Source organism: Guillardia theta (genome assembly GCF_000315625.1).
Source record: "Guillardia theta CCMP2712 unplaced genomic scaffold GUITHscaffold_46, whole genome shotgun sequence".
Classification (NCBI taxonomy): Eukaryota; class Cryptophyceae; order Pyrenomonadales; family Geminigeraceae; genus Guillardia; species Guillardia theta.
In genome coordinates this window covers 51,191-72,153 of record NW_005434628.1, presented here as the reverse complement: position 1 = coordinate 72,153, position 20,963 = coordinate 51,191, and the positions used below count along the sequence as shown (strand labels likewise).

The following is a 20,963-nucleotide window of genomic DNA, read 5'->3' as shown; positions in this document are numbered from 1 at the left end:
GCCTGTCAAATCATCCCAATGAGCGTGAGCAAATCCAACTAACAAATATAAAAAGAACAAAGACACTGGTTGACAGCAAAAGTTACCAGAAGAAACTAGGTCATCGTTTAAAAAACAATCCTCACATAAGATTTTGAGATATCTTTCTGAAAATCAACTCTCTCGATACCTAGCGTCATGATATTGTCACTGATCCTGCATCAATCAATCTTCTATATTCTAGCATTCATGGATCAGGCTGATTCACTCTAATCACACAGCTGTCTTGTAGCCTTGCTCCTGATAGCTTGACGAATTTTGAAGCCAGATCTCCGTCGAGTGCTACAGAGGGTTGAAGCCTTCTCTCTCTGCTCGCAACTGCCACTCACTTATCACTGCCCTCTGACCTTCGTCTTACCGTCCCTCCTTCCTCCTTACTCCTCCCTCCTCCTTCCTCCCTCCTCCCTCCTCTCAGCATCGCTCAAAGCTGTGCGTAGCTTTTGCAAATGCCTCACAATTTCAAATTTCAGGATGAATTTCTAGCAGTCCTAAAATTTTTTCAAAACTGAATGACATTTGCCTGAATGACCAAGCCGGCCGGCAGGCCGGCCGGGCCGAACCCGGATACACGAGGGGATGTGGGCATCGTGTTGACATGGCATGGCGGTGGCTGTGATGGCGGAAGTCATGGGTCGGGTAGAGCAACAGGGATACAGACAGGCAAGCAGGGAGTGAGTAAGACAAGAAGAAAGACAGGCAAGGATTGATGAAGACATAAGTTGAAAGATCTGAGAGCATGCGGAGAGAATCGAGAAGGATGTTGTGGGATTGTTACTAGTGCGATTGCTTCCACAAGAAATGGACGTTAGGATTCATCGACCCATCGACTATACGAGGAGAATTCAGGAGACTTATGCCAGGGTTTGAAATGTGGAAGAGGATGGGGAAGCAGCATACGGCCGTAGGCTTGCGCAGCTGATTAATGCTATTTCCCAGTTCACAATGTCGCGAGGTTTTGCAAAGTACGTCAAGTTAAAGTATCCTCCTACGGCGTCTGCAGTCCTATCAGACAAACTGTTCGCTGTGGGTGGGGGTGGGGGCAAGTCGAAATCAGGGATTCCAAACCGGGTAATCTTGACATCTTCTAGAAACAACACATCCCAGGTGTAGAATCGTTAATCATTGTCGTTAGATTTCGTTGCTTTGCCTGGATCAGGACGAGCTTAAGGTGAAGGTACCTTATGTTTCGATTATCTGAAACTTTTGCAAAGGAAATAGCGCATCTAGACTTTGACGATGATCGAGTGGTGGGACTGTGCGCCTCCCCTAAAGGAAAGGTTATCTTGTGTACAACCCACGGAGGAAAAACTCATGCAGTGGGCTACAACGATAAGGTGAGATAGAGAATAGTCCAGGGCTCTCCAACGAACCCTCCTTACCGCGTCGTCCGTGATCAGGAACTGAAGTTGATGTTTTCCATGGCTACCGGCAAGGTAGGCTCGTGTGTGGGGCTAGCGTCAGTTTTGAACAAGGAGTAGGCTGATCCTAGTGGAGACTATCCGTCGCAACGGGCTGTGGCATTCAACCCGGCAGGCACTCAGGTTGTGCGATAAAAGAGCACTCCCTCTGTCGGTTGACTGCCTTTCCAGGTTGTTATCTCCCACGGAGAAAAGCTGGGCATGTGGGATTTCTCGACATCAGGATTGAAGTTGATAAGGTGTAATTTACCCTGTGTTCACTGCGTGACTGTGACTGGGGTGGTCCAGAGATTTTGGAGTGAACGCTGACGGCAAGAGCTGGCATGCAGAGGCGATCCGTGACGTTTGCTTCCACCCAGATGTCCTCGCATGCCTTTACGCAAGTTCTTGATGTGTGGTAATTTTCCTGTACAGGGAAAGAGAATTCTTAGTCATGATGATTCAACCTGCTGCATTTGGGATGCGAAGACTGGGAAGCTGCTGTTTGAACACTTATCGGGTGCTCGACATCCCAGGAATCAAGTTTGCTGAACAACCTCTTCAGAGAAAAGTTCGAATGTCGGGAAAGGAGCGCAGAAGTTCAGGTGACCTCAAGTTCTCGATTAAGGAAGACAGGGTCACTGAACATTGCTGTGGTGCAATTTCTGGGTATTCTTGTGTACAATCCCACGCTGTAGAGGTGCTGTATTTACAGAGGACGGGAACAAGATCATTACCGCGCTGTCTACACGAGATGCTGGGTCTGCATTCGAAATGGGTGTATGACCAGCTCCTGACGATGAGGGTCAAGGTTTATCCAGGAGCACAAGGTTGATAAGGATCTGCCCATCGTGAGGCAAAAGAAGGCAAGAGCGATGATGGACTTGTTGGCCGTCAGCAAGTAATTCTGATCCTTCAGATTGTCACATGTCCGATTACGACGATCAGTGGCCTCGACAAGATGATCGCGTTTGTGGGATGCAGCGATGGACGGGTCCGTGTCGCTTCCGCGCTTTGTTGCGCTCATGATCTCACTGCAGGTTGCCATGTTGAACTGTGCGAACATTGGGATTCAATGTTGTCTGGACATACACAGCATGCCAATAACCAAGGTGACGGGTGGCACAAGTGAATGGACTGTTTTCGTGACTCTAAACGCCCATCATTGTCAACAGGTGCATGCACTGAAGTCACATAATTGTTTCTCCATCGCTTTCGACAATTTTTGCGGGCATGGACTAATGCAGGTTGGTCGATGGGCAGAATTGATTTGGCGAATCCACTCATCAAGCACTTGACAGGCAAAGATCCACAAGCAGCGAAGGCAATTTGCAATGTTCTTGATCTTCGCCTTTCTGTTTTTGTTATCCGCCACAGTTTTCTTAGCTGGAGGCGACTTCATTCGCAAGCTCCAAGGCACCGCGACTGTAAGCTAACTCGCCGTACTTTTCCATCTGAGTCAGGCTAATGACAACAAAAGTCGCAACTTGAACTTCAACGTGCCGCCCCCTTCAGTACCACTATACTTCAGGGGGCGCCATTCAATCATCATTTGTGAACCCGGGGCGGGCGGGCCCGGCGGCCGCGGCGTCCGAGTGACTCTGCCCGGGCCCGTCCGACTCGGTCCCAGTCACTGCCTTAAGAGTTAACTGCCGCTGCGCGTAGGACCATTCCAGTCCCCCTCCCCGCTGTCTGAGGCACTGTACGGTATGATATTTACTGTATCGTCGATCACTGCACACTGCGACGGAGCACAAGTTTGTTTGACTTGTACTACGCCAAAGTAATGCAGACATCATATCGACCTCAGCTGCCGCAGTGCAACAAGCCTGTGACTCGTGACAGTTTTTGCGGCTCAACCAGACTGTATCATCGGCTAGGATGTGAAAACCAAGCATCCAGGCATGAGAGAACCTTAGCACGACGGCTAGGAAGGCCTCCTCAGGCTTCCTTGAAGGCTTCCGACCGTCCGACCGTCGACGGCCTCGGACGGTCAGCGGGCCGGCCGCCGCTTACCGTACTTTCAAGTTTGGCATAGTAGTACAATCTAACAAACTTGTGCTCCGTCACACTGACCAGACGGTTGAAAATGATACTGAGGGCCCGGACTGCCGGGGGCCCTGATCGGACTCCGACTCAGAGTCAGTACTCGAGACGGTACTTGAATCGGAATCATCGATGACGACGTTACAATGACGGTTATATTTGAACGAGCGGTTACTCATTGCGCCCATCCAACGGATGAGAAGGAGGCGAACAGATGAGGAAGAGTTCTTCAAATGTACATTTTATAAATAACCCACCATATCCAGATCTATGCTTCTCTGAGGGTAATGTGAGGGTACATTAGATTTTATTTTCTTTCGTGGGGGAGTCGTTCTGTCATGCAGAAAGTATTGAATGGTGCTTGGTCAGATGATGATTGGACAGCAGGATGGTAGAGGGAGAGAGGAGAGAGGAGAGAGGGAGTAGAGGAGCGAAGTGCAGGAGAAGACATGGTCGAGCGAAGTGCTTGGTCAACAGACCATTGAGCGATAGTCGGGTGAGGTATGAAACGCTGCACATTTTAGGACAACTGTGGTGCTTGAATTCTCTCATGCCAACGTGGATTGACAAAGATAAAGAGAATGAGTTGTAGTGTTCAAGAAACAACGAGTCTTGGAAGCATAATGCAGATTGGTCCTAAACGATTCTCAATGTTGATGTATGTTGGAGGTTATGCACCTTTGAGTTGTTATCCTCATGCACAAGACTGACGTTTTCCGAATGGAAGTATGCGGTGCCGTATCGTCGTGACTGACTTCTCTGAGCAGACATGGACTGTCAAGAAAGCTTCAAATGGAACAAGGAGAACAGAGCCGAAACAATACAGTGAAGAGGTACCAGACAAGATTGAACCCCCCGAAGCAAGCATGAATGTGCTCAGAGCTGCGATCGAGTACAATGCAGTAACCATTGATGAGGCCTTCGACCAGCTCGACTTCGACGAAGATGGTGAGATCTCTCTCGACGACCTTGGAAAGGCTGCTAAGCAGCTTTCGCTGGGGCTTGGGGCAAGTCAAATCGAAGATCTGTACAGGAGGATGAAGGGGGACAAGGGATATGTAGACCTTGAGGCGTGGCGAGCAGCCCTAGGAAGCCGAGATACCAGCGAGGTGCTACAATCACGGGGCATATCGAAAGCCTCTGCCAGCGCGGAGGAAACATCAGATGGGACTGAAACGGACCGGGCGCTGGACATGCTTGCTGCTGCGATCGAGTACAACGAGCTTAGGATAGATGAGGCCTTCGACCAGCTCGACTTCGACGAAGATGGTGAGATCTCTCTCGACGACCTTGGAAAGGCTGCTAAGCAGCTTTCGCTGGGGCTTGGGGCAAGTCAAATCGAAGATCTGTACAGGAGGATGAAGGGGGACAAGGGATATGTAGACCTTGAGGCGTGGCGAGCGGCCCTAGGAAGCCGAGATACCAGCGAGGTGCTACAATCACGGGGCATATCGAAAGCCTCTGCCAGCCCGGAGGAAACATCAGATGGGACTGAAACGGACCGGGCGCTGGACATGCTTGCTGCTGCGATCGAGTACAACGAGCTTAGGATAGATGAGGCCTTCGACCAGCTCGACTTCGACGAAGATGGTGAGATCTCTCTCGACGACCTTGGAAAGGCTGCTAAGCAGCTTTCGCTGGGGCTTGGGGCAAGTCAAATCGAAGATCTGTACAGGAGGATGAAGGGGGACAAGGGATATGTAGACCTTGAGGTGTGGCGAGCGGCCCTAGGAAGCCGAGATACCAGCGAGGTGCTACAATCACGGGGCATATCGAAAGCCTCTGCCAGCCCGGAGGAAACATCAGATGGGACTGAAACGGACCGGGCGCTGGACATGCTTGCTGCTGCAATCGAGTACAACGAGCTTAGGATAGATGAGGCCTTCGACCAGCTCGACTTCGACGAAGATGGTGAGATCTCTCTCGACGACCTTGGAAAGGCTGCTAAGCAGCTTTCGCTGGGGCTTGGGGCAAGTCAAATCGAAGATCTGTACAGGAGGATGAAGGGGGACAAGGGATATGTAGACCTTAAGGCGTGGCGGGAAGTTTTGGGTCGGAGAGATACTAAGCAGATTCTTCAGTCGCTGGGAGTAGATGCCAAAACATCTCCATCTGATAAGTACTGTCTTCCGCGTGGTGATTATTTTGTGTTTTTGTTTCTTGTAGTTGACTGTTTGGCCATTCAGATTTGAGAAAAGTTTCAGATACAATTGCTGCTGTGCTTTTATTTAATGAACTTGGGACTGTGGATGGATTCGAAGCATTTGACCTTGACCAGGACGGGATCATCAGTTTACAGGACTTCAAAGTTGGGGCACAGCAACTTCAGCTTGGTTTAGCTGATTCGGATCTTGAAAGTTGGTTTTCCTGTGCTTCTACAAACAATCCCAATGGAATCATAATTGAAACTTGGAATTTGCTATTGGATGATGCAAACGCAGAAGAAGTATTGCGTTCCCATGGAGTTGAGGTCGCAGAAACTCCAGCATATCTTTCTGAAGGCACAAGTTCTGTAAAAAAGCAGGGATCAGCTCCAAAGATGTCTGGATCCGACCTGGCTCAAGTCTCAAATGCGCTGGCTGCAGTTTTAAAATATAATCACTTTGAAATCGAGGAAGGCTTTAGAGAATTTGACTGTGATGGTGATGGCAGACTTTCGCAACATGACTTCTTGGAATCTGTTGAGCACTTGAATCTTAGAATGCCTTCAGCAACATTACTGAAATGGTTTCATGAGTTATGCGGAAACGGGGACGCCATTTCAAAGGATGTGTGGATCCTGGCTTTGAAAAATGCTGATGCCCAACAGGTATTAGATTCAAGAAAGGAAGGGACGACGAACTCAAATGCAAGAGAAATTTCAACGCAACAAAGCCCGAAAAAAAAATCACAATTTTCCTCTACCAAATTTCTAGAACCATCTATCTATGATTATCTGAATGGTGTCTTACAATTATCTTCTCTCACTGCTGATCAATTTTACGATTGCTTCAGCAAGGATGATCATCACGGGAAGGTAGATATTAACGACTTGTTCGATGTCTTTGCTGTCTTGCAACCAAACCTTTCAAAGGAAAGACTTCGTCTGCTATTGGGTTTGCCAGAACATCAAGATTTCGTCGACAAGTTGAAATGGAATATGTTTTCAAAGCAATCAGAGCTCTCAAAAGACTTGTTCTTCTCCCAATCACAGTGGTCTCTGTTGAACCGCACTGATTTACAGGCAATCAAAACTATAGGGAGCTACATTCTGTTTGCAATTGAATCGTCCACAGGGGAACTAGAAGATTCTCACAAAATTTACGATGTGGACAAAGATGGCATAATATCGAAGGAGGATTTGCTGAAATCTTTAAGCAATCATCAAGAAAAATTTAGAGAATCCGATATATCCACATTTCATTCATGTTGCTGCGAAGCAGAAAATAGTGGCCGAAGCCGTGTGTTATGGCTCTATTGGCTAAGAGTCATTCAGGCATCACGAAGAATACCCATGATGGCATTAGCAAAACAGTCACAGAGCATCAATCAACAATCAGAAACTTCCAGTGTAATAGAGACACAAACGAATCGCTGTGTTGTTGTGACATTCAACATCCATTTTAATGAAATTGAAGACATCCAGGCTTTCAAGACAGCTTTGGTTCGGCAAATAGCAGCTGCAGCTTCATGCAAGAATGAGGACCTCTTTATCAAATGCATAGTCAAAAAGCAGAAAATCAAAGTGTATTTAAATTATGTCGGATCAGAGAATATTCCTGTGGATGAGATTTTGAACCGTTTACAGCTCAAGGAATTCCATTTCGATGATGGTCTGAAGCAGGAGAATTCAGGAATCAACCAAGCTGACATTGTGATTGAGAATGTCAAATCTGAATCTTTCAATGAAGAGCTAAATCTGGAAGACCTGCAAGAACTTTTTCATCGAAAGGATGAAGATATATGCTTGCTGAAAGCAATGCTTCATATTGAACAAACAGCTATCTCGCAAGCCGAAGAATCTGTATCTTCACTTACTAAGAGTTTAGAATCTTTAAAGGCGGAGGTGGACCGTCTCCAAAATTTCATGAAGTCCTCTTTCAAGAAGATGGATTCGTTTGTCTCATCATCCATGGCCTACAGGGAGAAACTGCTTTCAGAATTCGATTTGTATGTTTGCAAAATTCATCCTAAATCTGATAGTTTGAAAGCTGAAATTCGTCGGCTTCGAGAGGACGCTGAGCAATTCACCGAGCATGCGCGCAAGAAGGATGTGGACTATTTCGAGTATTTTGCAGAACAAGAAAGAATTTTTTCTCGGCGAATCCTCATGCTGGTGCAAGATGCAGCAACTTCTTCCAATCTTCTATCGAGTACTTCGACCGAAGATATTGCTTTGGCCAAGCAGATCGACGGAAGTGGACAGCCATCTGATTCCGCTTCAACAAAGAGGTCTCGGCAGGTCTTGCAACCTCCTCCAACCGCTCATGAGGCTGACCAAATTTTGACGAAGCCATACAAAGTCAATCAAGAGACCCCGAAGCAGAGGACGCTGCTTCCTCCTCCAACGAATCGCTCCATGTATGTCTTAATCAATAGGACAAGCTCCACCGACAAAGTGACGAGGACAAGCTCTTCTAGTTCGAAGAAGCACGAAGCAGAGAATCCTCCATCTGCGAATGGCAGTATGATAGAAGGCACAACTAATAATGCAGATGAATCAGCACAACATCTTGGCGCAAATCTACCTCAGATAGAGTTGCAAGCATCCGGCAATAAGGTTGAGCGCAAATTTCAAGAAAAGAATCAATTTTTCGATTCGTTATATTCGAGAATTGTTTGGATGGAAACTCAGAAACAGTCTTCTTCAAAGCTTGTGGGAAGCCAATTACTCCCTCTGCTTGCGGAATGTTTCGAATTGTGCAAAGTTTTTCTCAACTCGTTCAATTACCAAGAAGGGCATATATTAGAATTTGTGCATGATATGAATGACGTTGCCCAAAAGCTTCACCTTTTAACTCTCCTCATGAATGCAACTTTGATGTATGGCAGGAAGGATTCTCTATCAAGGTTTTTCAAAGAGATCGAATCCTTGGCAACAGACTTCAATCATTTCGCATTTTCAGTCACGACTGCCGAGCTTGTTTATTCGCTTGACCAGGTCAGAGTGTTCAAAGAGGAAAATGCAGATTTACAACGAGATCTTGCGATAATTAGGGAGAAGAATTTTTTTTCGGAAGCGAAGCATGAAGAGCTGACTGCGCAGCATGCATTCATCAGTTGTGTGGTCATGGACATTGACAATGGAATCAGATCTTCAATCAACCTAGTCGAAGAGATCGAAAAACATATACAACATAGCAATCCGCCAAAAATGCTGGTAGACAACAAAATTCCATTTGAACAAACAAAAGTTAAGGTCTTGGAAGACGATATTGTGAATACTGTCACCAATCCAGAAATTCCCTCAGTCCTTTCTCGTCTGATCGACATGGAAATAAGTCGCCTGGACAAGTCTCGATCCTCTTTGTCTTTTAACATGCATGGACTCGTTTACAGCATCTTGAATCAGATTAACATCGCGCTGGATTACAACCATCTGAACTTGAATTCCGGCTTTCTAGCGTTCGACAAAGATTCAGATAGTAGAATATCATTGAAAGATCTTACTACATCTATGAATGAGCTTCAGATCCATTGTTTAGACAGTGACATTTCTATTCTCATGACTTTCATGGACAAAGACAAGGATGGCTACATAAGCTTTGATGAATGGAGGTCAGCGCTACATACAGTTTACTGCTTGCCAAACATGTATGAATTCTTTCAAAGGGAAGAAAACAAGGATTCAGACACTCTTCTCCTATTCTATAAGTTCAAAAGCGAGGTAGAAAGTTGGTTGAATACGATCGAACTTTCAAAACCGCAGACATGTCGGGAATTTGGTGGAGAGAAAGTTATTCAAGAGAATAATCAATCAACCATCGTACATGATGGATTTACCCAAAAACAAATCGAAGAGGAGAAATTTGTCAAAGATCAGATGTTCAAACTTTCTCGAAGATTCGACTTGCAAACTGAAATAGACCGTGTCACTATGGAGGATGTTGCTGCATTTTTGCACGCACTCGAAGACCATTTCAATACCAATCAGAACTCTGAAATCAACTCGCACGCGCACTCGCTGATAACGCAGCAGGCAGCGGAGGCAGCAGGGAGGGCAAGGAAGGCTGAGGAGAAGCTCAGGAAGGAGGAGGACATGAGGCGGGCGCTGGAGGTACAGGTGGCAGATGCAGCGAGGAGGGCAAGGGAGGCAGAGGAGGAGCTGAGAGCTGAGAGAGACAAGGTAACAGTCCCTAGCATCACATCGTATGATCATCAGGGTGCGGCGGGAGGGAGGGAGGAGCAAGGTGAAACGAAGGGACAGCTTGCGGAGGCGATGGCAGTGATCAAGGACACAGAAGCGAAGATACTGGACCTCGCGTCGAAGGCAGGATTGGAGGTGAAAACAGGTGGGGAAGGGTTAGTAGGCCTTGAAGGAAAGCTGCTTGAGCTCCGAGGGCAGCTCAAAGCTCATCAAGAGGCCAAGGAGAAAGGAGTGGAGCTAGAGGGGAAGCTCAGGAAGGAGGAGGACATGAGGCGGGCGCTGGAGGTACAGGTGGCAGATGCAGCGAGGAGGGCAAGGGAGGCAGAGGAGAAGCTCAGGAAGGAGGAGGAGAGGAGGCGGGCGCTGGAGGAGCAGGTGGCAGAGGCAGAGGAGAAGCTCAGGAAGGAGGAGGAGACGAAGCGGACGCTGGAGAGGGAGGCAGCGGAGGCAGAGGAGAAGCTCAGGAAGGAGGAGGAGAGGAGGCGGGCGCTGGAGGAGCAGGTGGCAGAGGCAGAGGAGAAGCTCAGGAAGGCGGATGGCAGAAGACGGGCGCTGGAGGTACAGGTGGCAGAGGCAGAGGACAAGCTCAAGAAGGCGGATGGCAGAAGACGGGCGCTGGAGGAGCAGGTGGAAGAGGCAGAGGAGAAGCTCAGGAAGGAGGAGGAGAGGAGGCGGGCGCTGGAGGAGCAGGTGGCAGAGGCAGAGGAGAAGCTCAGGAAGGAGGAGGACAGGGCTAAAACTCTGGAAGAAGAAAAACAATATAACACATCGGCTTACACACATCAGAAAGAGAGCTTTCTTTCCGCAGAATCTGTAAGAAAATTGTGCCATCAATTTTTATTTCTGTGACGTTGCGATGAAGGAAATCCGTCGGCTGTCAGGGGAGCTGCAGTGTCTTGAAGATGTCAAAAGGAAGTTGTCGCTGGATCTGAATGTAGAGAAAGAGGTGAACAGGTTGCTCGTACGAAGAATCTGTTCCTCACCTGCTGCGTTAGAACAACAAGGAGCTTAGCAAGCGGCTGAGCTCCGTCTTGGAAGAATGCTCGCAGTCGCGCGTCCAAGTATCCTCGCTGCATTCACAGTTGCAGGTAAGGCGGAGGGACGAGGAGTCGTAAGAGTTACTTGACGGCTGCCTGATTCATGACTTTCGCAGGCGTTGGAAGAGGCACAGAGTAACAGGCAGGAAGCTTTTGCGCAGGCACCCAGAGAGTCAGAATTGTCGTTGAAGGTTATGGCATTGGTGAAGGCCGGGAAGGTGCTAACTTTGTATGCAGCTCAAGGAGGAGCAAGTCAGAAAGCTCGAGAGGACAGTAAAGGAGAAGGAGCGAAGCTGCGAAGACCTGAGACAACTTCTGTCGGCTAAAGAGCGTGAGGTGGAGAACTTGCGTGAGAATAGGCTGGAGGGAGTCAATTCAGCTCCGGCTCATGGGGAAGTTCAGCAAGAGGTTGTTGCTTGTCCTTGTGGTTCGTTCTCACGACAGGCACGCAGCAGCTTGGCTCCTCTTCCACGCCAAGGAGTCACCTGCAGGTCTTCCTCCTCCCCCCTGTCATCCCAACGTAACCCGACGCTTTCAGATTCGCATCCGCACACTGCTCCGTGAGAACGCCGAGTGTCATGCCCAGATTCGACTTCTAGGCGCCAAAGTCTTCGAGCTCTCGGAGGCTCTCGAGGCGATCGGCAAGGGCAAGCAAGCTGGCAGCGGCATCTCCTCCCTCGAACTGGTTTCGTTTCCTCCTCTTCACCTTGGCCTTCCTCACAAGTTTTTTCAGCGCCCTGCTGGTCGCTGGTTCACCCCGAGTCCCCAGCATCCGACAAAAGCTCTACGGCCTGTCCGATTCCCACCTTCACCAGCTGAGCTCAACCTGGAGCCTGTAGCGGTAAGAGGCGCAAGCCGCTGGAATCGAGCTGACGGTGAGCAGGGGAGGACGAGATGGGCAGAGCCGCACGAGAAAAAGCAGAGAACAGCTGGAGAGGTCGGGCCTGTGGGCTCCATGAGAGAGGCATGGACGAACCGCGAAGAGCGAGGGAATTATTCGAACAGAGGTAGGAGGAGGATAGCTGAAGACTAAGGGACCATTAGGGTTGATCGCATGAATTCATTTAGAGTTAAAGAATGAATAAAACTTGTTTTCTCCTGCCTGTCTTTCAATTCTTTTTGCTGCCGCTCCCTGCTGCCTCATCGTCCGTGCAACTGCTCTTGAACCGTTTCCTCTCCCTCTCAGCCGCATCCCTGTGTATCCAACCGTCAGACCACTTTCCTCCTCCCCTCGCCTACTCACTGCATGATTTCCTCCGACGTCCAGAGGTGTTTCGTCGCCTTGACCCATGTTTCGCGGTTCCTGCTCCCCAATCATCACCTTCATCCCCTGCACGGTAGACGCACCAGATGTCTCGGATAGTCTTGGCGTTCACCATGTACTTCTCTCCTAACTGACTTGACCTGAAAGCACATTTGTAGATAAGCTGAAAGCCATGCTCTGCCTTCCTCCTACCCGAACCCGTAGAGCTCCTTGATCTTCGGTCGTTGCATAAAGATATCCTGTGCCTGATAAATGCCACTCTGTAAGCCTCATACCCTCCCTCCGAACCCCCCCCCGTTGCTCCAGCTGCCTGCCTGCCTGCCTGCCTGCCTGCCTGCCTGCCTGCCTGCCTGCCTGCCTGCCTGCCTCTCTTCCTTCCTCCCTCCCTCCAGCTGCTGCCTGCCTGCCTCCAGCTCCCTCCTTCCCTCTCCCTCATCTTCGTACCTGAGATTCTGTCAAAGCAATCTTCCAAGGTTTGTGCCTGCCCGAGGTTGATCTGTTCAAGGATCAACGACCACACCGATCGGGGGATCGCTGTCTCACCCTTCTTCTACTTTACCCCATCCGCCACCGCTCTTCGCTTGACCATGACGATTCACCTGTATTTCAAGTGAGGCACGAGAGAACAAGATAGAGTGTTGTCTTACGCTGTTTGTGCCCGTTGCAGGCTTTCTATGGCTGCTGGAAGACTTGGAGTACGAGGAGAGTCAGTTGCGTTCTTGAACGAGGCGTTGAGCTTACGTATGCAGATGAAAGCGAAGAGTCTTCTGACTGAGAATCATGAGCATGAGTTTTACAGGAGTACTTGATAGAGGAAACACCTTAGCCTTGCGATCGAGCGATTCCTTGAGAATGTCTGCGAGATCACAATCGCAGTCGTCAGGTGACCACTATCATCAGTTGCAGACATGCAGACCGAGAGAAGTTGTTGACCTCTTGTGAGAGAGTCCGGAACTTTGATCGACAGGAAAGAAAGCAGATCTGTTCGAAGGAGGGCTGTAACTGCTTGCTGCCACGTGATGCTGCTCGAATTCTTCCGAACCTCTGACTTCTTCCAAATATTTTTGAGCGCTCAAATCAATCTGAAGATCCACAGGAGGCCCCACCAATGTACTCGTGTTGACTTGGCTGAGCAACGGAGGCATGTGGGAGGCTCGCTGAGGGATGCTGATCATCTGCCCGCTAGCGTTGAAACCTCGAGGGAAAAGATGGGAGGAGGAGGACGCGAAACTTGACGCTCCCAGCAGCTGCTGCATCCCTAGCATGTCGAGTCTCGGGAAAGCTGCCGATAGAGTTGCTGAGGGGAAGCCCAAGTGAGGAGGGGAAACGAAGAAACCAGATCCTCACCTGGCTGGTGACAAACCGGTAGAGTATTGTGAGGAAGAAACAAGTTCGATCCGTAATTCGTCGCCAAAGGAGCGAAGAAAGGAGTCAGCATAATGCCGGAAGTCTCCTGATTGAGAGATTGAGGGACTGGCTGACCAATGGGCAACACGAAGGAGTCCAACGGGTTGCTGGTGGAATTCAAGTTCTGGTCCATTTCAAGTGATGAAATGGAATCCGGCAATCTCTTCCCGTAGTCGCATGAACTGACAGTAGGCTCGCTATTCTGTCATCTCGTTCACCTCAAGTCTTTTCGGAGTGCTCAAGCTCTTACTATCGTGATACTCGGGGGACATGAAACCTGGAATTAAGTGTCAGCAGCTCCTGGATGTTGTAAAACATCTTGCATGCAAAGAGCTAACACAAGACAAGTCCTGAAGATGCTCCATCTAGTTCCAACATTGCATCCACCATTTCACCACTGCCTTCAATCCCCCGTTGTCACTAGGCAACAGTCTAATGCCTCTACACAGCTTGCGCTTCAGCTCATTCCAGTCTAAAAGAGAGGTCTGTTTAGGGTTTAGGTTTTTTAGTAGGTTACGTTGCCTGACTGATACAATTCGATTCTACACAATTTGGAGGATTAAAACCAATACAAGACACATCAGTCATAATCTTCCTGGCTGAAAACAAAGCACAAATCTAAAGTCAGTCAGCGCGTTCAACACAAGTCTCCATGCCTTTATGTTGTTCTTCATATGTACAGGCGATCGCGATCAGACAAGCATACACGTATCCGAACAAGGTCGTCAGGAGCTGTTAAATCTTCCCGACAGAGAGTGCTCGCGTGTCAAATCTTGGGCTATCCACTCTGCTAGATAGCCTCGAGCATGCCTCGCTTGCCTCACTACCCAACCTCTGCTCACCAGGGCGACACGAGGCGGCTGGGGTCCTTCTGCTATCAAATCGCTATGTACTAGGATCAGCTACTCTCATCGATAGACCATAATGCACAATCTCTCAGCAGCTGCACCTCACACCTCCCCATTACCCTCGGATTCATTCCTGCTTGCTGCTACCCAGTGCCAGTCTTTCCGGAAACCAACTGCAGTCGGACCAAACAGTAGAGGGGAATTACAAGTTCGACATCACGTTGAAGGACTGAGACAAGGACCGTTTGCAACTTGAAATAGCACAAGACGCCATATCCAGCTGCCCAGCCGCCCAAGACGACACCAGATGAGACCAAGCGCTATCCTGGTCTTGGGTCGAGGCAGCGAGCAACAGGAGCAGAGAAGGGCATGAGATTAGGATGAGACAGAGAGGCAACACAACATGAGAGGGGCAAGGAGAATCATCCGCACACACCCTCTTCCTCCTCCTCCTTCCCCGCTCTCTTCCGCCCTCGCCCCCCTCGCTCTCACCATCGCCCTCGATCAAACTTCCCGCCCCTCACCTTCCAACCCCCCCCCCCTTCCCTCCCCCACCCGTCATCCCCACCCCCACCCCCAGGTCGATTGTACCCAACCCCCCGAGATTTTTATAAACCAATCATGCCGCCCTGATTTCAATGCATAAGACCTCTACCCCACCCCTAGTTCCAATGTACCCACCTTCCTCTTTACTCCTTGCCCGACCGGTACCACCCGTCCAGCCATTTCACTGCTCTGATCCTGAACACATGCCCCTACTTCAGCTCTTTCGGCCTTACGCTCCAATAAATTTTCCCCATCCCTCAAACATCTCCATGCCTCCCGCCTAAGCACGGCACTCTTTCGCCCTTCCCGTTCGAGCACCTACCCCTGGTGACATTGACCCCACCCCTTTCATATCCGATACCCTTCCGGCCCCCCTTCTTTCCTGCCCTCCTCACCGTCTCACCCCACCCCAAAAATGGTCATTCCCTGCAAGGATGGAACACCTCCCCCCACCCACCCCCTCCGAGAACCCTTAGATCCACCCCTACTTGCTTTAACAGACAAGCACCCATGGTCTTGCTCTGAGACCCAATCTCACCCCTACCCCTTAACCAGGACTAGACCCCCCACCCACCCCAGCCGACTCTCTTTTCCGCACACAGAAATATCTGTTAAGAGGGTCTGTTCAATTACCCACCCATATATTTTAGCACTTAATGTGGTCAGAATAACCCCTGTTCGTCAGCTCGACCCCTTTTCTGCCTTCTGGAACCCAAAAACCATCCCCAACTACCCCCATTTCTGACTACCCCACCGTCTCTTTACTTTCACCCCACTCTCTCAAGCATGTCTACCAACCCACCCCCCTCATTCAGACACCCACCCTTCCTTTCCCCTCTCTTTGCGACTCTTACACAGATCTGTCCATACTTCTGCTCCACCCCCTGCCACCCCAGTACCCCACCAGGACCAATATTCCACCCCCCATGATCCATCCCTATAATCCCTGCAAGAGTCCCACTGGATTGTTGAGTAATCATGACCCTACCCCCTCATTCCCTGCCTTACCCAGGGGTGACTCAAGACCCTTGTACCTCACAAACTATAGTTCAGATCAGGAAATGGCTTTTTTACGAAAGGGGTGGGTGGTGAGGGGATTAGGGTGGGTAGTCAAATGAGCGTCAGAGGTAGAGTTTCAAGCATTGGGCAAGTTTTCAAATCCTCGCACCCCCCCCCCCCCTCCGATGTTCGGCACGGGTGAGGGGATAGGGGTAGGGTACTTGCTCTCCAAAACGTCCGAGGGTAGGGTGGCATGATGGGATCTCGAGATAAAAAGAAGACTAATAGAATGGAAGAAAGTCGAAGAAGTGCATTTTCAAAACCTCTCCGGTCGGAGAAGCACCCCTACCCCCCCTTTCTCTGAAAATTGATGCCTTGTACGGATCCTTCACCCAAGTACCTACCCAGGACTTAAGTCGTATTACATGGTCAAAAGGAGGGGTTATTGAGACAAAGGTTACACGACCTCTCTTTGTCTCTTGAACGCTTCAGAGGGACAGGGATCCGTTCACCCACCCCTACTACCGATTGGAGTTATTTAGAGGGGGCGCCAGAAACCTTCGACCTGCTCCTGCCGTTACACGGCGGTTTTAACCTTTGTTTTTTTAGTCTGGTTTTGAGACGTTGTGATATAGGGGAAAAGCAATCGAGTTTCTTCCTAAAATCAGTCAATAATTTGTACCACGACCTTAACTTTTAGAGTTTTATCCAATTTGTTTTTCTTTTTAGGAACTGTTGCATTAAGGGTCGAGTGACATTTTGGGTGGGAAGATTCCAGTATGGCAGATGAGATGTTGCCAGCCTCCGATGACGCTGTACCGGCGCATCCGACAAAACCAGAATCAGCTTCAGTGAATGGAAACGAGGGTAACATCTCTACAGACAGTTTGCAGAGTACATCAGGCAATGGTTCTGAACGCAAAAGGAAAAAGTGGCCATCTGATGAATCTACTGTTGCAGAAATGATGCTCAAAGTGGCCAAAGTCTGGTTGGACATGGATCTGTCCATCATTGAAGGAGCCAAGACTGCCCAGTGGGAAGCCCTACTCCGTGTGTTGGAGATAGATGATCTTTTCTTCAAAGGCATTTATTGGAAGACAATCAGTTCCAAATTTGAGGAATACGTCAACAAGTTCAAGAAACAAATGCGTCCTTGTTCAGGAGGTTTGGGCAATGCATCTGGTAATGCTCGCCAGTCCTATGGTGAAAGGGAGCAGGTATGGCAAGATGTTGTCGACAGGATCGATACTTTTTACAGAGACAAGGAGATGGCAACAAACAGAAAAAGAATTCCTATTTTCATGTTGTTTTCAATATACCGCCAACTGTTCTTGACTTCGCCAAAGCTGTTCTCAACCGATATACGAAACTTGGACATGATCAGGTTCAAACGAGCATGATCCGCTGTTGGAGGTGCTCTGAATGCACGCTGACATACCATATTCATTGGGAATGCGCTATCCCCATATAGATAAAAGTTGCGGCCCAGCGCGCCCTGCATTCCACCCAGATCATGAATAACATTTGTCTCTCATCAGAGCTGCACCATGCCTCCTACCTTCATATGGTCCACTCATCAGGAGAATACCATTTCTAAGTACAACACCAAGATAATTGAGACAGTGACATCTTTTGTGTCCATTGTATACAGTTTCCTGGTCGATGCTTTGACGTACGCACGTGTCTCCCCCTGGTCGATTGATCTCTTGCTGTTGAGCACTCGGGAACTGGCATGTTCCCAAAGATGCGCAAGATTCTTGGGTTGTAATCGTTGCACGACAACTTACATGATCATGTTACACTAATCTGCAACAGACTGCAAAGCTGTCCTTATCATCGCTGTTCGTTGCACAGGTGGATATCGACGTATATGTGTGGGTCCATAGGCTCGATGACGTGGGGGACGGGGCATGTCCAGTCAGCTCCGCCTTCAGAACAGGATAGGGAGGAAGGAAGGTATGCAGGATGGTGAACGATCCTTGCGAAGGCCAGAGGGAGAACCTTGAACTCGCAACGGTTGGCAAGCCAAAGGTTCTGGTTGTTAGCCCTCCCTTTGACTAAAACATTTGTACCAGGAGCTAATCCTGAGGTCTCTGCCCATAAAAAAAGCCCCCCTGTCAGCATTCGTCCACCCTCCTGCATCACAACCCCCCTACCCCTACCCCCCCTCTTCTACCCCACCCGAAGTCTGTACCCGCCTCCCCCCGCCTTCACTTGGCACTTGTCGTTTGGCGGGACCTGACTGCTTGGGCGTTGGCAAAAGAAAAAAAAGAAAAAGAAAAAGAAAGAAAACGTCGGGCCAACCCCTCAGCGGCTTAAGCCTATCAGGTCTGCTAGCAGGTAGTCTAGTAGTCCGACTGTCGTCAGGTTGACCTTCAGTCACACTCGAGCTCAAGGCTGACAGCGGCAGCAGCACCAGCCGGAACTTGAGGGCTGGCAAGGGAAAGAGGAAGCGAGTCTAGGGAAGAAGATAGTTTATGTCCCTCCAAGAAGGTGTGTACCCCGAATCCAATCACATTTTTTTACCGATAAAAATGAAGTTTAAAACACGAGCCTTGAAGATCTCAAGGGTTAGAGAGAACACAAGGCACCATGATGACAGGAAGCAGGCACAGCCAAAATCACAGCGCCAGCAGCGAAGAATCGCATACTTGAGAACAAAAGTGCCATATTGTTCTGTGGAGTTGATTGTGCAACAGGAGCTTGCAGCAATCGGGAGCAAAATTAGCTATCGGACGAGGTGAGCATCTTGGGGAGGAAGGGGGAGAAAGCGAAAGAGGGATAGCAGCAGAGAAAAGGCAGGTCAAGGGAATGTTTAAGTGTGAAATAAGAGGAGGGTCCTGGGAAAGAGCAAGGGAAGGGACAATTCATACATCGCAAACCTTCCTCTAAAGCTTAACCGTCAACGACGGAGGATGAGGCACCTCAGTGAGTTCTTGGGGGCAAGATGCATCATCACGCTCTCATAAACTCTCATCTCGGTCCTGCCACGCGTGCATGACCAGTGAAAGCAGCAGCACATCGCACATGCAGATATCTGACACCGTTGGACGAGGTGCGAGAACTTGAGACCTCCGCCTCCCCCCCCCTCTCAATGGAGGCGGAGGTCTCAAGTTGCACTACATGGTTGCTGTCAATCTTCTATTTCAACTTCCCCTGGTCCTCATCAGCTGCTGCTCAGACTTGTAGCCCTCCCTCACAATGCGATGTTGTATGATTTGATCTAGTTGCCACTCGCATCATCTGCTTTTGTGCATCTTGCAGGTGGAAAGCAGCGAGTGTCATGGCATGAACATATTGATGGTGAGGGAGAAATACACGATAAATACCAAGTAGAGCAAGACATCAAAGCAAGGCATGGGTGCAGTTGACAAGCAGATGATCGAGCATGTAGAGCAGGAGCTGGGCAAGAATGGCGAGGATCGAGCTAGAAGCAAGAAGGGTTGAAGCAGGGGCAGGGGCAGGTAGAGAACCGCCTGCTTTCGTAAGGAAACGTAGGAAGGAAATATAGACCAACGGGTAAGGAAACAGCATTTTCTTGCTGATAAGGAGGGGTGATTCGCTGTTGTCAAATGGGTAGTGAACCTCTTGGGGGTGGGGGTGGGGGTCGAAAATGCTTTGGCTGCCCCAGCGCATACTGCCCTCCTCCTCGCTCTCACACGAGGATGCGCGAATCCTTGCAGCAGTCAGCTGCTCTCACTCGTAACTCTCTCTTCCTCGTCCTCCCTCCCGTCCCCATCATCCTATCATTCAATCTCAAGTTCTCTTCGTTTCTCACTTTCGTTTTTTACAAACTCGACTCATCATTGACCAACAGAAGCTACACAAGCTACATCTCCTCTCCTCTCCTCTCATACCATCACATCACATCACATTAAAATCCCATCTCCATCAATGAAATCATTTGAAAGCTTCTCATATTTAACAATCTCATTTCTCTTAAAACTCATTTCTCTTAAAACATTGGAATAATATTTCAAGCAGCACAATCATGGCGAACCACAGATATCCAGATCAGATTGAAGCGAGGGAGGAGGCGAGGCCCTGCGCGAGCGGTTGGAGCGTCGCGACGAGCTTGTAGGTGCGCGAGGAGGAGAAGGAGGGGGAGGAGGAGGAGGAGGAGGAGGAGGAGGAGGAGAAGGAGGAGGAGCGAGAACGGGATGGTATCATCGTATGTATGAAGCCTCGAGCGTGTCACCTCTGAGTCTGGCGCTGCGTGTACTTGACGTGCCTGGCGTGTTGTCGCTGCAGCTGGGTACAGCTGCTCTCAGTCTCCCCTGGGGTCCGCCTGCGCCGCGAGCCTGGGCCTCTCCCTCGTTGCCTACGCGTCTGCTCTGCTTGCTGGGGTTGTTGCTTGCTGCGTCGCTGCTTGTCTGCCGTCTGGCTCCTCGTACGACTGTCGCGCGCAGCGGAGCGGGAGGAGCGCGTGAAGCATGACACGATGTGGCCACTGGGGGAGACGGGGGGGCGGGGGAGCTTGCAAGAAGCGCCGAGGAAGGCGGCTCCCTCAGACAAGCACGACATGGGCGAGCGGGTCGGCGAGGAGCAGGAGAAGGGAGAGGAGAGGGGAGGGGGGCAGGGGTCAGAAGGAAGGTCACAAACGAGAGGAGGGAGGGGAGCGACGGCTGCATCAAAGCAGGAGCACAGTGAGGGAGGAGTGCCACGAGCAAGCTGCGGAGTCCCGGCAGGGTCCGAGCAGCAAGAGCCCCTGGTGGGTTGCGACAGTCGACCAGCAGCCCATCCCTTCCTCCTCCCTTCCCCTGCGATTCGAGTCTCCGACCTCCCTCGCTCGTCAACCAGGGGGGTCGTCGCTTCGCTGGGCTGCGGAGCTCCTGCTTCCTCGGCTTGTCGCTTCCCGCGGGTCTGGGCTTGCGCTCCGCCTGCTGGCGGTCCACGTGCAGCTGTGCTCCTGATGCTTGCGAGAGGAGCTCGAGACGCCTGCTGTCCGTCTAGCAGAGGTCGGGCTCCTCCGAGACATCTGTTGGCTTGTCTGTCTTTATCGCAGTGGTAGTGCCATAGCGACTCCTCAGGTCT

At 49.9% G+C, this 20,963-nt stretch overlaps 4 protein-coding genes across 4 annotated transcripts; 3 read left to right on the top strand and 1 right to left on the bottom strand.

Moving 5' to 3' along the window:
• The first annotated feature begins 973 nt into the window (after window positions 1-973).
• On the top strand, window positions 974-2,932 carry GUITHDRAFT_163835 (hypothetical protein). Its single transcript, XM_005830309.1, has 15 exons — window positions 974-1,107; window positions 1,172-1,207; window positions 1,251-1,373; window positions 1,437-1,472; window positions 1,518-1,580; window positions 1,629-1,696; window positions 1,746-1,818; window positions 1,872-1,956; window positions 2,002-2,041; window positions 2,135-2,197; window positions 2,248-2,302; window positions 2,356-2,430; window positions 2,477-2,548; window positions 2,612-2,683; window positions 2,738-2,932. Exons 1-15 carry the CDS (start codon window positions 982-984, stop codon window positions 2,870-2,872), a joined length of 1,122 nt encoding a protein of 373 aa, XP_005830366.1. The 5' UTR covers window positions 974-981; the 3' UTR covers window positions 2,873-2,932.
• A 2,804-nt stretch (window positions 2,933-5,736) lies between these two features.
• GUITHDRAFT_48748 (hypothetical protein) lies at window positions 5,737-9,264 on the top strand (the record flags this gene model as incomplete). Its single annotated transcript, XM_005830308.1, has 2 exons — window positions 5,737-5,928; window positions 9,034-9,264. Coding segments are annotated over 2 exons (423 nt in total), but the record flags the coding sequence as incomplete, so codon positions are not given.
• A 2,710-nt stretch (window positions 9,265-11,974) lies between these two features.
• GUITHDRAFT_110505 (hypothetical protein) lies at window positions 11,975-13,669 on the bottom strand (the record flags this gene model as incomplete). Its single annotated transcript, XM_005830307.1, has 10 exons — window positions 11,975-12,059; window positions 12,109-12,168; window positions 12,213-12,269; window positions 12,322-12,374; window positions 12,574-12,625; window positions 12,673-12,728; window positions 12,871-12,900; window positions 12,951-12,985; window positions 13,046-13,426; window positions 13,477-13,669. 10 exons carry the CDS (start codon window positions 13,667-13,669, stop codon window positions 11,975-11,977), a joined length of 1,002 nt encoding a protein of 333 aa, XP_005830364.1.
• A 3,039-nt stretch (window positions 13,670-16,708) lies between these two features.
• On the top strand, window positions 16,709-17,400 carry GUITHDRAFT_140442 (hypothetical protein; the record flags this gene model as incomplete). Its single annotated transcript, XM_005830306.1, has 2 exons — window positions 16,709-17,146; window positions 17,314-17,400. The coding sequence occupies 2 exons, from the start codon at window positions 16,709-16,711 to the stop codon at window positions 17,398-17,400; spliced, it is 525 nt and encodes a 174-aa protein (XP_005830363.1).
• Between the last annotated feature and the right edge of the window lie 3,563 nt (window positions 17,401-20,963).

Coding starts and splice junctions, on each gene's coding strand:
- GUITHDRAFT_163835 (XM_005830309.1), top strand. CDS start 982: ATGTCGCGAGGTTTTGCAAAGTACGTCAAGTTAAAGTATCCTCCTACG. Junction 1,697..1,745: donor TCAGGATTGAAGTTGATAAG/GTGTAATTTACC, acceptor GGGGTGGTCCAG/AGATTTTGGAGTGAACGCTG. Junction 1,819..1,871: donor ACGTTTGCTTCCACCCAGAT/GTCCTCGCATGC, acceptor TTTCCTGTACAG/GGAAAGAGAATTCTTAGTCA.